The sequence below is a fragment of the Sycon ciliatum genome, chromosome 8 (genome assembly GCF_964019385.1).
Source record: "Sycon ciliatum chromosome 8, ocSycCili1.1, whole genome shotgun sequence".
Classification (NCBI taxonomy): Eukaryota; Metazoa; Porifera; class Calcarea; order Leucosolenida; family Sycettidae; genus Sycon; species Sycon ciliatum.
The window spans coordinates 27,987,065-28,004,891 of NC_088650.1; the positions used below are offsets into that span (position 1 = coordinate 27,987,065).

The window sequence follows — 17,827 nt, forward strand, 5'->3', positions numbered from 1 at the left end:
TTCGCCGGTTTGTTTTACTTTTTCCCGTTTTCCTTGAAACTCAAAGTCAAAACTACAGTCATGCAGTGTCCTGTCTCTCCCTGTGTGTTGTCACTTGGTGAGCAAGCTCTGCCCTCACGCTGTGCTCGGTATACTATCCCGTATTTGTTCCGTGGCCCGAGTTACCGGCCGGGTACTCTGCTTGTGTATGGCATAATGTACAGTGCTGGCAACTGAAATCCGACCCCCTGGCCGGCGCACCGCGCCGCCCAGGGGGTCGGATTTCAGTTGCCAGCACTGTAGCTTGTTATTACATGTTGGTGGTCAATGTGTGTTCTACTTCTAATAATCGACGCGGAGACAATTGTGTATTCTCCATTGCATACCTGAGTGCGATGTTTGGTACAGCATTATGGAGCAGGGAGTATATCTACGTACTCGACTCCCTGGCCTGATACAGTGTGCACCACTACCAGGGAGTTGTACTACTCCTTAGTGTGTTACATTGACAGCATACCAAGGCAATACTGGTTCTGAACCGGTATTGGGTTATACAATACTCCCTACAGTTGTAGTGTGTACCGGCCTCTTGCTAGCACAAACCAAAAGGCAAAACTTACGAAAGGGAAGGTTCAAGACAGGTTTGTCCCAGGAAAACTCGCGAAGCTGGAAAACCCAGAAGCAAAATACGGGCGGATAGTACACGTCGAACATGACGTCATCAACACAATAATAATAAAATTTAAAATTATTTGGAACATCAATAAAATCTTTCGTGCTATGTGGAAGACAATTATTTGAAGATTGAAAAGTACATTGTAGTCACGATGGAACTTCATCTCGAGGTGCTGGTGATCTCCTGCCTTGCAGCTGTGGTCTGCTGCCGTGCTGACTCCGTAACTCACTTCGACGTGAAACCCAGCGGCCAGCATTCACACCACAGTGCGTCGTTGGTAAGGAAATACAATAGAACAGACAAAATATTAATCATCTCAAGTCACCAGTAGTACATTTTTGTGGATGTTCGTATTCTTTGAGATGGGTTGATGAACTTGTCCCTCATCAATTTGACAATCGTGACTGTACTAGACTCTATAATGCAGTCCAAGCCCTAAGCATAAAAACAGTTCAATAAAGTGTGCTCATTATTATTATTATTATTTATTAAATTTTTAATAGGGCATTCCCACAGGCCTAAGGCCTTCTTACGGGGTACCCTATATGTTTTTGTATAGATGAGCGGAAGTCTGATAGCGTGGAGCAAATACGAACAGAAGCAGGGAGCGAATTCCAGCGATCTGCACCTAAGAAGCTTAATGCGTACAAGCCATAGCGGTTATTAGCCGGGGGAAGAGCAAGAGACAGAGTAACCTGCGAGCGGGTGATTGACGCTGTGTGTGTGGCATTGACTCTAGTCACAAAACAGTCTGTTAAGAGCGGGCTGCACACCTTATGTAATGATCTGTAAATAAGTACGAACAATTTGAATCTCAAACTCAGCTCATGACTGTATACCGCACGAATAATCATGTAAAAGCAAAATAGAAAGAAGGCAGACGTTCACAAGTAAAACTCTTTGAACTCATGAAATGCATCTTCGAAGTGTCGCACATAGCTTCAATGCACTGCTAGCCCCAGACGGTGGGCCATACTGCGTGTAACCGCGCATAGGGTGTTTTCTCCATTATAAGCGTGGCCTCTAATAAAGTCACGTCTCCAATAGGAGTACACTGCGTGCATGTACCGGAATAATATGCGTATCAGTCTCCAATATTTAAAAGGCACTCGCTCTAAAAATACCGAAACGTGACTTACCACAAGCACACTGTGCCGGACATCTACTATAAAAGCAGAAATTCTCGGTGTTTTATTTTCGGTAGCTTCGATGCCGAAACTATTACCGAAAATAAAACGCACCGAAAACGCACTTGTGGTACTAGTACGCTTACCTGGAAAACAGGTTTCCCGAAAATTTCCCTCCACCGAACCGCCGATTTTGGATACCGAAAATATTACACCACCGAAAATTCTGGTTTTACAGTATAAGATAGTGCCCACTGTTTGACAATGTGACTAGACAGAATGGGCTTGGAATTGCCCAATAAAAGTTGTGTATGATAATAGCATGGCGTTTGCCTGCATGATTCTCGAGTCTGGATCAGTTGCAATCAGTCACAGCACTGCGCCAAGTACACGTGAAGCATTCCACGGCGTATTGCATTGTAGAACGAATACGGTGAGTGGAGAAGCCTTACTTTTGGCGTTGGCGCGTGTGCCGTTTGTGTGTGTGTGTGTGTGCGTGTGTGTGTGTGTACATGTGTGCATCTGACTATGCTTCACAGGGCTCTGCAACATGTGTCTTCTCATTTACAACTGTCGGTGGTACGAATGAGGTAAGTGTGACGGGCTGCTTGAATAGAGATCATAGTCACTGTGCACTACACACGTCCCCTGACTAACTACACACCGCAGTCCCATTCTTTGTAGAACCACCCTCGTGCCATGGCTGCACCGTCGGTTTATTGTCCTCCTGTTATAGTATGATGTTCATGCCATGAGCTGAAGTCCTAGAAAGAGTATCAGGAACGTGGACTGACAGGTTATGGATGACACGCGCAATAATGCTTTGAAGTATAATGATTTTCTGGCTATCTTCTTTGGTAAGCTACATCCCTTCAAGAATAAACTCCGAACATGAAAGTTTGAAGGAAATTTCTGTATGATATGCACGGAGCTTGTAATTGAGATTCAATTTTATGTTCCTGCGTATTTCCGTGTAATGTTGCTTATGCTTCTGTGCCACTAGGACTGGCAAATGACAATCAAGGAGAATGGCGACAAATCGGTGACCTGTATCGTCGAACGGCCAATGAAAGGCTCCTACTTGTTCTTCCAGAAGTTTGCTGCGTCGCTAACTGGCATGGAGATCGCCAGCGTCGAAGCATACGTATGTTGATCCCTCGTGTACATGTAGTTGCCTCATGAATGCTATACATGTATAATAATGATATTTTCTTATGACCCCGACACTCGTGTACGCCAGGATCTAAAACCTGCACTCATACTCTCCTTGTACATGTATGGGAGTGCCTAAGGTTACGTTCCTTTCATGTTCAAGTGGTGGTCATTTGGCCTTTTGCTGGGACTCGATTGGAAACACATTGGGTACAGGAAATGTGTGTAGTATTCGTTTCTCTCAGCCTTCCGCTGCCACTAAGGAAGGGTTTACTGGTTGGCTCAAGCGGCAATATGCATCAATCTGCACGGCCGGATACATGTAGAGGCGTTCACAGCGCCCGACCTATCACTGCCTCGCCTCTCCTGTGCTGCAGATGTCATGCTATAACCTCTGTGCTAAACTTCGTTCTATGATGCTGTATAGAGGTGGTTTGAGTGGCATCATTGTCTACGTTTTGTGTGTGTGCGTGCGTGTGTGTGGCAGACCAGTACTTGTGATGCTACTCGATGCTAAGTAGTACCCATCGTAATGACGTAATCAAAAGACTACTTATGCAACTCCATGAAAACCTCCCTATAGTTTGCGCGGCTTTGTGACGGAACTACACTGATGCTGTATTGTTGACTGTTGGTCTGTGTACAGGCAAAGAATCAACTCTCATCATCGGAATACAAGGTTGATTTTGATACAGGTATGTTGTAATACTGTTCTACGGCTTTTACTATGCTCCACCAGTCACCACCATGCGCTCTTGGTGGTGACGGTTGGAGGGTATAGTAAAGTACAGTTGCGCTCGGTGAAATCCGGCCTGAAGTGCATAACTGGCGCTCAGTACTGATGCGGCCCTTGACGCCCTCAAAGTTGTACAAAGTGCTAGTGTACTGGTCCACGGTGGCGACTTGCAGACTGCCCGAGCGGCACGTTTGAACAGCCTATGTAGCCGTTGTTCCTGAGCAACTGTCAAATACGGGTAGTAACTAATAGAAGCATACAAAAATTCAGGCAAAATGATAGATCTGAAGTAGGTGAGTCGGCATGGATATGGCAGCGAGGAACTGTGCATGTGCTGTACTCATACGCATGCATGCTTACACCAAAGTGTAAAAAACCGCGCCAAACAAAGACAAGTGTAACATTCATTTCAGTTCAGCACAAGAGACGGATCGCGGAGATCGTTTCGAGGCAGTTTATTTCATACACAGAGCAGCAGGGCTTCACTATTTTGTGTGGCCACCGTCTGCTTCGATTAGGGCTTCAACACGACGTGGCATTGACTCCACGTATGGGGAAACGGTGCCAGGAGCCAACGAGTCCCACTCCAGGTGCAGTGCCTGCACCAGCTGGTCAGCATTCTCGCAGCGATGTGGGGATTATTCTCTTCTTGAGAAGAGCCCACACATTGGGAATAGCCATGTCCTTCTTCTCTATCTCTTCATGATCTTGACCTGTACTTCGTGAAGTGAATGGAAGAAATTTTGAACTGTTTTTAGCATGCAACACGTTTACTCCGAACTTTTACACGAGGTGCGTACAGTTGAGTTCATACACACAAATTGCCAGTGATGTAATGGGAGCTGGCTTCGCGGCGCCGGCTTTGCACTTCGGGCCGGATTTCACCGAGCGCAACTGTAGTATGGCCGAAAGCCCTGTCGCAGTATTTTATTTTACTGCTCTTCAGGCCGAAAGTAATCTCTGTGTTCGGTACCTCTGTGAAAATCACACATTTATGGTTGTTACCAAAGAAATGCATCCTCATGCTTGGACACAGCCCTGCAAAAAGTGTGCATTTGTGTTCCGCAGTCTTCCGTGAAGCCAAGTCAGATTTCCTGGTTCACAAGTTACATCAGTGATTTTTTCTTTTTTCTTCCCACTTTCATTGTGTGTCTAGTTGCTCACGTCGATGGACAGTTCAAATCAGCGCTTTCCGCTCTCATGATCACCTCCAAACCGGCACGCAAGGAACTCTAGAGTGGCCGATGACCGAATGTGTAAGGACGCTTCATCCCCAACTCATCTCCGTGTGTCCCGTATGCCCAAGGAAAACTATCGCCATTCTAACTATGTACAATCTATCTTCGCTTTCATTTCTCATGGGCTAGCGGCTCTGCTTGTTCGGTCTGCAATCGTATCTTTTCAACTCTAGCTCGATTAGCTCATTTCCACTATAGGGGTGTTCGTTTTCTACGCAAACACATTGAAAAGCTATTCTTGAGAGTGTTCCCTGTTACTCCAATGCTTGTCAACGCGAGAGGGTATACGATTTGTTCGTTGCTGGTGGACGTTTGTATGATTCCAGAAGTATTGGAATGATAATTATGTCTCTAGGCTGTTCAGACTCTCCACGAAAGTTGCCGGTGCAAGTCGCTTGTGCCTTTGCGAAAGCTAGCTTCACCCACAGGGCCAGGGTGTTGCTTGAGCTTGAATGTTGAGCATTCACGGCTGCTAGTTCGCGCTGGCAATATGTGGCAGCTGCTGTGAGCCTGCCACTGCCCACTCCTTTGTCGAATGCGACTAGTTCCATTATTAATTTAGGTCATATGGTACAGTCAGACCTCGCTTATCCGGTCCTCTTTTATCCGGATCCCTCGCCATCCGGAAGAAAATCGTTGGATGCCGATTTACAGCATATGTCATGCATACTTACAGTATGTGTGTTCAATTATCGCTTCGCCATTTTGTGTAAAATGTATAAAATAAGCCCCTGAATGGACGAGGAGGGCAGTGAATTGCTTCCGCAGAGCCTTTGGACGAGGTCAGGCCGTCTTGCCATCACTAAAGACAATAATGAAGAACAGTAGGTCACAGAATACACTCTGTGAGAATGAAAACATGGCTGCGATGCTATGCGACCTAGCCAATTCCACCGTATGACACAGCTACATGTACTAGTTACAAATTCAAAAACACAGCTTTTGCAGCATACAATGCAGTTGACAGATTAATTTTCATCCACTAGCTATCCTTGAAGTGATATCTATCAACTTCAGAACATTGTCATTGATGACCGAATATCCCAGTTTGTGATGCCATTTTACAAATTTGTTAAAAAATGACACACCAATTTTCAATCCTGAGAATACTAAAAAAGTAAAAGTAGGGCATGCTCAAGACACTTTCCAAAGTGGGATCATTCCCATTTTTTGACATAACGGGCATGAAGGATAGCACTTCCACTTGCAACAATCCAGTGGACACGTAGCTTGCCTAGAATTATTAGAAGTGGCTCAGAAAAAACGGCATACTCGTCAAGATGGCGGCAAATCCGAGAGTACACAAATTTCGACGCTACCTAGCCTACATGTATGGGCGCGGCGGATGCGAATCTCACACCTGCGCAGGTTCATACCTGCATGCAAAATCTACGAGTACGAGCAAGCGTGCATGCAGGAACGACCTTTTTCGAGAGAGAGAATGTCGCTCTTTTCATCCCAACATTTTGCTCGTCACGCTCTCCCTCCCAGCTTGTTGTTACGAGTATTTGCTCCCGAGTAGAATTCTCGGTCATCACAGTAGGCCAGGCAATATCGCAACCCGGGTTGAAATACTTTGTAGAGAGGTTCTGCTATACGTGAAACCAAGAGTCCATAACCCAGGGTTATGGACTCTTCAGTCTCTTGGTGAAACGTAGAGAAATCACGTAGAGAGCAGGTGTCTGGGTTAGAGTCTACGGCTTCGCGTGTTTTGGCTCCAGATTTCTACGCGGAGATGGGGTTCTAGTTCTCTACGTTGTGGCACACGCAGAGAAAATGTGTACGGATTTGCTAGGTATCGACCAGGGAGTCGTACTCAAACTACGGGGAGGTGACACGGCACAGAAATCCGTGTCACAGGGGTTGACTCGCACCCGTGAGTCGGGGCCCTCGTTGTTATTAGACATCCTTAGCAAAAGTACGATAACGCTAACCTTTACGGTACTCACTCCCAGCCGTGACAAAAGACGTTATCGGATTAAACGGAAAAACGTTACAGAGCTCAAAATAACGGGCCGACGTTCGTTATGGAAATTCTGCAAAAAAATGCAAAAACTTGCATTGTTTTGTAACTGGCGGGAGATGAAAAGCACGTCGTGCAGATCGAGATGAGATGGAGAGTCGAGATTGCTTCCTCTTGTGACATTTAGCTTTTTTGGCGAGTTTTGCCTTTCAGTTGACAATTTCTGCGTCCTCGAATCTGCTTCGTGCCTTTCCCCTCTATCCCATCTGGGAAACAAAGGACCAGTTCCACGGCACTCCTGAGGAAGAAATTCATCGGCCTCTCCCAGACGTGCTGGAGCTGGAGAACCCTTACAGTCTTCGGTGCTGCGTTTAGGAAAGGGTTTCCAAGGACCTGGGAACAGCGAAAACTCATTTTCGCCGTGCTTTTGCTATTCCAGAGTAAAAGACCTCGCCAAGGTATTCTTTCGGAACGACAGCAAACTAATCCCTGGTTCAAAATTTTGAATTTCCCGCATCTGTTTCCACGAAAATTCATATCGCCATGGTTGTCACGACTACTTCGTCTCAACTATAACGTACTTTGTGCTAAGGGAAAAGTCAGCTTGAACGATCCGAAGTACGGAAAGGTTTGCGTTTACGTTAGCGTTTTTTTAGCTAAGGATATCTATTTTTGGAATAGTTCAGTCCAGTCCAGTCCGAAAAGTCATACTCGGATCGACTCGCCTTCTGTACTTCACCTCCAAGCGTGCCGCATGGGTGTCTAGTTTTTGAAATTATTGAGGCAGCACATTTCGTTTACAGCCCATCACTCGCCAGTATTCTTTGAAAGACTACCAGCATTTTTTTAGCTCCTGCCATGTCCTAACTACTTGATAGCAGTGATGGCAACAGCAGCAGTTATGAGACGGCGTGTAGTGTTGCGGTAACTGTTCAGAACTGTTCAGAGTCGTATCCTAGGTTAATCCGAATACTAACAATTGAAACAGTAGTTTGGAGGCGGTGGGAAAAACAGTTTCGTAATACGTATTCGCATGCAACGACGCAAATCCACACACACTTTTTCTATCAAACGTTTTCTTTCCCTTCTCTTCAGGATAGTACAGGGAATGTTGGAAATTAGAAAAACACATAACTATAATCAGGATAATGAAAGAAAGAAAAAGTCAACACTTCAACATAGGTGTTAAAGGGGAAGTTAAGGCAAAAATTAAAAATTTCACCAGTTGCAGTCTTCGGGGTGCTGAGTCGAATGGTCGTGGTCCGAGGAAGCTGAGACGCTCCCTTCCTACTTGAATCCCAATCGAACTCGCGCACTTCCACCGAAACTGGGTGACTGCGCCCTACTAGATGCCTGATGGGGATTTGTATGCAAAATGTCACTAAAAGCGCCATTTCGTTCTTATAAAAGCACGGATGACCGCGATTGGCCCATATGTTGTAGTCTTTTGGACGCTGAGTCGACTGGTTTTGGTCCGAAAAGGCTGCGATGCAGCGTTCCTCCTTTATTCCCAATCGAACATGGTTGAACAAGCGGTCACGTGCTCCTGCGTACACCAGCCACCTGGTCACTAGGCCTAGCCCAAATTTGCTCGAGGCGCTTCGATATTTTGCCGGCAAATTTTGCCCGAGCACTTTCCATATTTTGCTTGGCATTGCCTTTTGTTTCCGATATTTTGCTCCATTTTGCTCCTGCTTTGTGGCAAAAATGGCTTCGAATGAACCGTCTACTTTGGTAAAAGTGGATGGTGACTCTGATGAGGAAAGCAAAACTTATAATGGTGTCAGTATTACAGATTTTGTAGCATGATTTCAAATTTATGTACCCCTGACAACCTGCACGAGCTATTTCAGCACGACATTGGCCCATGAAACCAAAGAAATTTGAATAAAATTGCCAAAACACACCAGGATCCTCTGTAAATTCGATAATTTGCTCGGAATTTGCCGGCAATTTCTTTTCGTGGGAAATTCCGATATTTTGCTGGAAGCATTGCCGGCAAATTTGGGCTAGGCCTACTGGTCACCGTGCCTGCAGGGTACAACTTACTAGCCTGTTTGACCTTTTTTGGGTGCAGTCCTGTCACTCGAGTTGAACTCGAGTTGAACCTTGGTGTGAAAGTTGTCGCCTGCTGGCGTGGTGACCAGGTGATTTGGGCACCCAGGAGCACGTGACCGCTTGTTCCACCATGTTCGATTGGGAATAAAGGAGGAACGCTGCATCGCAGCCTTTTCGGACCAAAACCAGTCGACTCAGCGTCCAAAAGACTACAACATATGGGCCAATCGCGGTCATCCGTGCTTTTATAAGAACGAAATGGCGCTTTTAGTGACATTTTGCATACAAATCCCCTTCTAGTAGGGCGCAGTCACCCAGTTTCGGTGGAAGTGCGCGAGTTCGATTGGGATTCAAGTAGGAAGGGAGCGTCTCAGCTTTCTCGGACCAAGACTATTCGACTCAGCACCCCGAAGACTACAACTGGTGAAATTTTAATTTTTGCCTTAACTTCCCCTTTAAAAATGATTAAAGTGTTAAAAACTCAAAAACAAACAGCTGCAAGTTGTAGACAAACACGTTGAACACATCAGGGAACACTTGTCACACTTTCACGAGGTGTGACACCAAACAACTGCAACGATAACACATTCTCCTTCTGTACACATAGTTCTGGATCTACAGTCCATTCATAAAAAGATGGGTCCTGGCTCTGGCGAGCTCCCGTATTTGGCGATTTTTCGTGATTTCATCGTACACAGTGCAGTGCTGCGAACTTTGAAATTTGAAAAAGGGTCCAAAAAGGGTGCCTGAACTGGGGTTCGAACCGCAGAATGCACTGTTGCAGGCGGGGTCAAACGGCCTGGATTTTGATGGTTTTTCCCAATTCAGTGCTTTTGGGACAAAACCTGGCCGAAATCCTATTCTTGCTATGGCTTGCTTTTTGGACAAACAAACTTCAGAAACATAATTGGAAGAGGATTCCATATGGGATTGCAGAAAAAAATTCTAAAAAAACTCAACGTTTGACCCATTTCTGGCCAAAAGCTAGAAGTTCATTTTTTTCTGAATTGACTGTACGAATATACAGAGCTTCTAACACAGCAAGATGTAACTTAGACCTTCCACGAGTCAAAATCGAAAAGATATCATCACTATACAACTTACGACAACTAGCACTGCCCAAGCGTCATTTGTCGGGCAGTGCTAGTTGTCGTTATTATTATTTATTATTATTATTTTATTTATTTTACTAGGGTGTTTCCCACAGACCTATGGTCTTCTTACGGGAGCCCCTAGAAAGGTTACGTAAGTTGTATAGTGATGATATCTTTTCGATTTTGACTCGTGGAAGGTCTAAGTTACATCTTGCTGTGTTAGAAGCTCTGTATATTCGTAAACTAGATCCAGAACTATGTGTACAGAAGGAGAATGTGTTATCGTTGCAGTTGTTTGGTGTCACACCTCGTGAAAGTGTGACAAGTGTTCCCTGATGTGTTCAACGTGTTTGTCTACAACTTGCAGCTGTTTGTTTTTGAGTTTTTAACACTTTAATCATTTTTAACACCTATGTTGAAGTGTTGACTTTTTCTTTCTTTCATTCTCTATATAGTTATGTGTTTTTCTAATTTCCAACATTCCCTGTACTATCCTGAAGAGAAGGGAAAGAAAACGTTTGATAGAAAAAGTGTCTACTGAATTGTGTGGATTTGCGTCGCTGCATGCGAATACGTATTACGAAACTAAAAATTGACCTAAATACTTATTAATTGCACATAACACGAAGCTGGTTTTTGAAAATTGTAAGTCGTGTATCTGCCCCATTTCTTCTTTATGACTTGCACAATACACCAGTCTTCCTAAACAACACATTTATAGCAGGGGTTAAGTACCATACAAGAGAGCTACAAATAAATAAAAATTAATAATAAATAATAATAATAATTGTACATGTACATCTAGTCATACTGTCATAAACAGCCAGCATTTTTCCTGCAGCAGTCACACCACCATCATCATTATTTCCAGGGAAATCCTCTTACATTGTCAGCTCCTACGTCGTTAGATACAATGTAGGGGGCTGTAGGACCGGCTCGTCAAAAATAGAGAACCTGAACAAGCGTGCTCGGGACGTCTCAGCAATCGTAGTATGCCTGAGCACTCCAATAAAAACTTGATCAATGGCAAAATCGTTCGCCACAGAAAAATCATACTTTGCGGGTCTTGCGTCGCACGCTTGGAGGTGAAGTACAGAAGGCGAGTCGATCCGAGTATGACCTTTCGGACTGGACTGGACTGAACTATTCCAAAAATAACAACGAGGGGTCACGGGTGCGAGTCAACCCCTGTGACACGGATTTCTGTGCCGTGTCACCTCCCTACTTGTAGTTTGAGTACGACTCCCTGGTATCGACCAACTGCATGCAGAAAACTGCCAAATATGGAAGGGGAAATTCCCAGTACACATTCGACGTGCCTTCTGTGTAGGTGAAACGTAGAGCAGAACAGCATTTCTTTATAGGCTATTCATACTTTGTAAGAAAGGTTTGCTCCCCACACCGGAGCTCGCGCTATTCCGCCGACTTTTCTTGACACTTGACTGACTCACGACTGCCATCCAGAGCACACAAGAAGTCCATCGAACCTTCGACTCGGCAAACCTGCAAGAAAGCACCACCCCCTGCTCAATACACAGTGTTTCGGGGAATTCACCCCTCATCAGTTGAGCTTGAGTAGGCTGAGGAAGAGTGTGCCTGAAGAGCACCACTTATATAGTGCCCTCCAGGCGCAAACATCACCAGGGATACAAACTTACAGAGACGCTCCGCTTCCAGCGCGACAAACACCTCGTGAACACCAGATAGCAGCGTGAGTCAGTGTCGCTCCTGGACGGTGAGACAGACGTCGAGGACCCTCGGTCATTCGCAACGCTGTCACCTCCAAACCAACTAGTCGCAAGCCCGCGCTGGGCACAACAGTACGAAGTAGTGGTTGCGACTTCGGCGATGATTTGTAAGAAAGGTTTGCTCCCCACTAGAACTTCTTTTGGATACAAACTGCTGGGAACGACAGAACGAAACTCGGTACAGGGGTCTGGATACGTCGTCTACGTTTTCGTATCAGGGGTACGATTTTCCCGCCACGTTCCATGTTGTCATGGCTATCCGGACGAAAACGTCACGTACGCCACGTTCTGGGCGTAGTGTGAATGGCCCATTACGTTACGGGAACGCGAAGAAAGTCGCGTGATTCTTTGCGTCGCGGTCCCAAAACGTAGAGCAGAACCTCCCTACTCTTGTTTTTGGTCACCTTTGAGGTGTTGGTGTGGTTGTTGTGTACAACTCGAAGTGACAAACTTGAGACCCCCCACACCACAAAGTTTCGTTTGGCTGGACGTATGGAAGCAGAGATAAAAATTATGGGGGGCTTTGGAGTAATTCCAAGGAGAATGTACGCACAGCCATTCCACAACAAAGACGAAACACGAGCTCAAAACCACTCCGACGTTGGAACAAACGACGCAGGAAAGAAGACGTGGACAGATCACGGCCGTGTGGTCTTCAAAACATCTAATTTTACAGGCAATAGCGGCTGGTTCAGGGCAAATATTCAGGCCACAGCGTCGTACAGTTCAGTTTCGCCCAAAACACTCGGAAGTAGATCTACCGTAGATCCGAAAGCGTACGCATTTTGCGTACGGGGAAGACTGGCCGGCCAAATCTGCAGAGCAAACACGCGTGAATGAATGCACAAGCTACGAATTGCGAAATACGGTGCGAGTAGGTCACTCTGGGGATCACTTCCTTTTCGTGATTCTGGCTCTTTCCATATTTGGTTGCAGCATATCTATTGTATGGGCAAGAGTACAATTATTTGTAGGGGTACATACAGAGTAGATCTATGTGACCAAATAATTTACCTGACAGTTGGCCCAAGGCCGACGGTACAAACAGTTGAAACACTTTCTGTAGCCGCGGCGAAAGCCCATTGTTTGATTGTTTGCTGATCCGAACAGGATTTTCTTGCACCCTGCTCGCGACATTCACGAACCATTTTTTCTCTTGTGGCAGAAAGCGGATATTGGATTCGAGGAGGACATTCAGCGAAATTTGGGATCGAACTGCAGACCTATAAGGCGTATAAAGCCTTTGTGGCAGCACAGCCTACTGCATGCTGGTTTATGTGCTCAACCTGCAGTTGCCAAATAGAGCAAATTTGGATTGAGGTGGCGTCGATCGGTGTGAAACTAGACTGGATCGTGGAGTGAGAAACGCGCAGTGGCGCAGCCCGAGAGCTGTGTGGTCTCCGGTCTGTGTAGTGTCGACGCGCAAGCATGGCCGCAGGGCAGTGGGAGTTGGATACGTACATCCAGGGTGCGTGTGACTGGTGCATTGATCCCACCCTGTCAGAGTGGTCTGAGGGGTTTTTCTCCTTGCGAGAGAGTGTGATGGGAGGACCAGAGTTGGCGTATTTCCGCGACCAGGCCTTGTCAATACTGGCTGGGATTGTTGTTACACTGGTAGTCAATGAAGTACGTGCAAGCCCACTCCCTAACCGGCCATACGTACTGGCGTTCGAGGCACGAAACGGGCGTGTCACACATTTCTCATTCCATGATGCCGATATGCTGCTTAAATTCAGCGAACACCTGCCATTCATAATCGGTGGTCTCGAGATCATGCGCATCAAGGACCAGAATGCAATGCCGCTTGCGCGTAAGCGTCTCAGCAATTCGACAATCTCGGTGGATCGTCCTGACGCATCCGGTAGCGATACGATGAGGTCCAGCAGCGAGACATTAAACTCCCTCGGTGCACCGGGAGCATCTCTGGATCTGCTGGACCAGCAGGTGGCTCCTCCGAGCCCTTGCAAAACCTACAAGACGTTCCAACCCACGGCTTCGAAACCGAAACCGATTGGAAACAGCTCAAACCCATCGTCGGATGCAGCCGACTCTGCATCTGGATCTAGCCCGAGCACCCTCATGCCCGCTTCTAGTAGTAGCACGCAGCGCTCGGAGGGCTCTCAGAGCGATCTGATGCGCGGCTGCACCAAGATTGCGGCGTCTATGAAGCCTGCTGCCGCCGGTCCGGTGGCGCAATCGTCGCGCAGAGCCGATTTGGCGGCACTGGCGGAGTCGCTCAACAGACCCAGGAGCAGGCAGTCGGCAGGAGGGCTGTTGCGCAAACCCTTCACACGCAGCTGCACAACACTGGACGAGAAAGACAAGAAGTCATTCGTGAACACCGACTCGCCGGGGCCGGAGCGATCTCCGACACAGTCGATGAGTGGCGCAGCGCCGCATGCAGGCCATCCTGCCGCCTTGTCCCGGACCAAGGCCAGAGGTTTCAGTATCGCCGGTGTGAATATAGAGGTTCCCACGAGCAGTCTGCAGTCTGCGGTATCCTCACCGCACTCGGCAGCCCCTCATTCGGAATCGTCGGCTCACTGGAAGCCCAACTTCACGCCTCACGACGGCGTGCGCAGATCGTCTAACTCGCCATCAGTGACCGATGACTCGGCAGCCGAGACGGCCGACAAGCGACGCGGCAGCGTGGGCCCAAAGGCAGCCCGCGGCGCCCAAGCCGCCACCGGTGAGGAGAAGTCCAAATCAGCCGCCCACGCTTCGGTGTCGCCACCACTGACTTCACCGGAAAGCACGTCCGGAGCGGCAACACTGCCGCCGGAGATTGATCCGTCAGCACCTGCGTCGACGGCGGCCCGCGATTCAACTGCCAAGGAGACTGCTAGCAACTCCGGCGAGAAGCCCGTCAAGAAGAAGAAGGGTCGCACTATCAAGACCCTGCTGAGAAGCGGCTCGTCCTCATCTCTCGCTGCCCCTGATGAGCTGTCGGCAAATCACAGCGCTATACCAGTCAGTCCGCTAGTAGTGCCGGTGGATGCGCAGCGTACTGGATTCTCCATTCCTAAAGCTGCTCTCTTCAACACCGACGAGGTTTCCATTCACCTCTCCGAGTCCAAGCGCATCTTGATCCTGTCCGGGCGAAACAAGGCAGTGGTCGAGGAGGAGATCTTGCCCTACTTGGATGCAAGTTGTATTGGCGGCTGTATTTACAATACCACAGCCACATTCTCCCAGGTGGCAGAGGCGTTCACACAGCGCAACTGGTCACTGACAAGCTGCAACATTGCAGCCGACGACGAGGACATGATACGTTGTACATTCGCAATGCGCTGGGGGGAGAAAATTCTGGAGCGCATAAAGCAGCTCGATGACAATAACTCCAAAAAGGAGCTGCTGGAATGCCTGCACGTACTCAGACTGTCGTTAGACCTGAAGGTCATGGATAATTAATGCTATCCTGACCGTTTGTAACCCCCCCCCCCCCCCTCTCTCTCTCTCCTCTGCTTGTCTGTTTCACACCCAAACATTTCCATCGTAATCTCTCAATCACTTTTAATTTCCTCACTGCCTCAGCTGGTCATTTTTGTCATCTGCATTCCCTATTTTTCTAACAAGGTCTTCCACCAAACCTATAATATAATTATCCTATTCTCTTTTTTTAGCAAAAGTTGTTCCTATCACCTATTTTCATATCACTATAGCTTTTAACTCCTTTCGTTAGTAATTCCTATTGTAATATTTTTCTAAAAACTTATGAAGCCCACATAAAGTAAATTCCATACATCGAGTAGTAGAGATTCCTCATCGGAGTTGTGTGACATTCTCCTGCTAATCAATTCCTGATCCAGTCCTGGCTACAGTTTGCCAACTGCCTTTTTACTATTTCGTTTTGCGCACGATACCAAGAGTGTACTTCAGTCTTGACGATAATTGCTCCTGCGCGCATGTGTGTGTGTGTGTGTGTGTGTGCTTGAGATATCTGCGGAGGTCAGTGGAGCATTCGGGCTGTCTCTCAACATGGCAAAGATAGTGTTCATGGCTGTTGGGCATCAGATCAACGACAGTGACCGTACCCCGCTAAGGGCGCGCTCACACTGCGACCAAAACCAGCGTCCATGCGGCCAAGTTGCATGGCAACGGCATGAACTTGACCAAAACGTCGCGGCCATGTTTCAAATCGTGACCGCGACCTCCGGAGGGGGGTGCCACGACTTGGCGGCAACATGATCGTAGACGTGAAGCGTATTTGTGTATAACCTGGCCGGAAGTATGTTCAATTTCTCAAACTCTGGTGTGTTGATTCATGAAACTCGGCGGTTGTCGATGTCATCCTCGACATTTGCACATTTTTAAAGGGGAAGTATACCCTAAAATCAAATTTCACCAGTTGTAGTCTTCTGGGTGCTGAGTCGAATGGTCTTGGTCTGAGGAAGCTGCGACGCTCCCTTCCTACTTGAATCCCAATTGAACTCGCGCACTTCCACCGAAACTGGGTGACTGCGCCCTACTAGATGGGGATTTGTATGCAAAATGTCACTAAAAGCGCCATTTCGTTCTTATAAAAGCACGGATGACCGCGACTGGCCCATATGTTGTTGTCTTTTGGACGCTGAGTCGACTGGTTTATAAATGTAGGTCCGAAAAGGCTGCGATGCAGCGTTCCTCCTTTATTCCCAATCGAACATGGTTGAACAAGCGGTCACGTGCTCCTGGGTGCCCAAATCACCTGGTGGCCCCGTGTAATAATATTATGTCGGCATTTTTTTTTGAGCATTTTCGGTACAATCCGCGAACCCAGCACTTTGGGCTCGTGATGCAGCATTTTGGGGGAAACGGAGCACTTGGCCGTTGTGTATCAAAATTGAGAGAAGAAAAACTTCCCAAACAAGAACGTCACTTCCGCATTCCGTGGGTTAGCTTCTTGTTGAGTAGTTTACCCAATGCTGTAGACAGCAAGCTGTTTCGGCCATAAAGGCCTCATCAGTACAGCTACGAGCTAAATAGGCCGAGCTACCAGGAGTTGAGTAGTTTATGAATTGTTTACCATGGCAGACTCGAGCAAGTCTCTTATTGAGTATTTTCTGACTCCCTGGTTTTGACGGCGTGTGCTGAGGATGACAAAAAAAGTGAGCATTTCCGAGCATTTTCGGCAAGGGTTGGGAGCATTTTCGGCAAGGTTTACGAGAATTTCCCAAAAGCATTTTCGGCAAAGTTTCGGGCATATTACACCGGGGCCTACTGGTCACCAGGGAGCCCTACGTACACATACCGGTATGTGTAGGGCTCCCTGCTGGTCACCGCGCCAGCAGGCGACAACTTTCACACCAGGGAGTACTTAGTACAATATTTTTCGATTTTGACAGCATGTTACAAGGCGAGGACGCGTAGTGCTCCTGACTACAACCATAAACCGGTTGGCAGAGTCCCGGTCTTGCGACCATTTGAACCGTATTGGGAAAACCCAGGCTTGTAACATGCTGTCAAAATCGAAAAACATGTTAACTACCAAGCAAGGCTTCTGTATATTAGTACAATATTGTACTACTCCCTGTTTCACACCAAGGTTCAACTCGAGTTCAACTCGATCGAGTGACAGGACTGCACCCAAAAAAGGTCAAACAGGCTAGTAGTAGTAAGTTGTACCCTGCAGTGCAGGGACTGCAGGCACGGTGACCAGGTGACTGGTGTACGCAGGAGCACGTGACCGCTTGTTCAACCATGTTCGATTGGGAATAAAGCCTAAAGGAGGAACGCTGCATCGCAGCCTTTTCGGACCAAAACCACTCAGCGTCCAAAAGACTACAACATATGGGTCAATGGCGGTCATCCGTGCTTTTATAAGAACGAAATGGCACCCCGAAGACTACAACTGGTGAAAATTTGATTTGAGGGTATACTTCCCCTTTAAAATTTTGTAGTTGTGGTCCTGCACGCACGCACCGCCATATACCGGTATGCATTCTTTGCCCTTTTTGGACGATGTCAATTTTGTTTTTGTAGTTGCCTCGTTGTCAGTTGATCGGGCCGGGACAGTGACCAATTTCTACAGTGTACTCGTTCAATACGATGGCAGCTTGGTCTGGCTTTTCGGTTTG

General features: G+C 47.2%; 1 protein-coding gene across 1 annotated transcript; it reads left to right on the plus strand.

Moving 5' to 3' along the window:
* Positions 1-736: 736 nt before the first annotated feature.
* LOC135822576 (myeloid-derived growth factor-like) lies at positions 737-5,165 on the plus strand. Its single transcript, XM_065335380.1, has 5 exons — positions 737-932; positions 2,322-2,372; positions 2,786-2,926; positions 3,581-3,629; positions 4,827-5,165. Exons 1-5 carry the CDS (start codon positions 807-809, stop codon positions 4,904-4,906), a joined length of 447 nt encoding a protein of 148 aa, XP_065191452.1. The 5' UTR covers positions 737-806; the 3' UTR covers positions 4,907-5,165.
* The last annotated feature ends 12,662 nt before the right edge of the window (positions 5,166-17,827 follow it).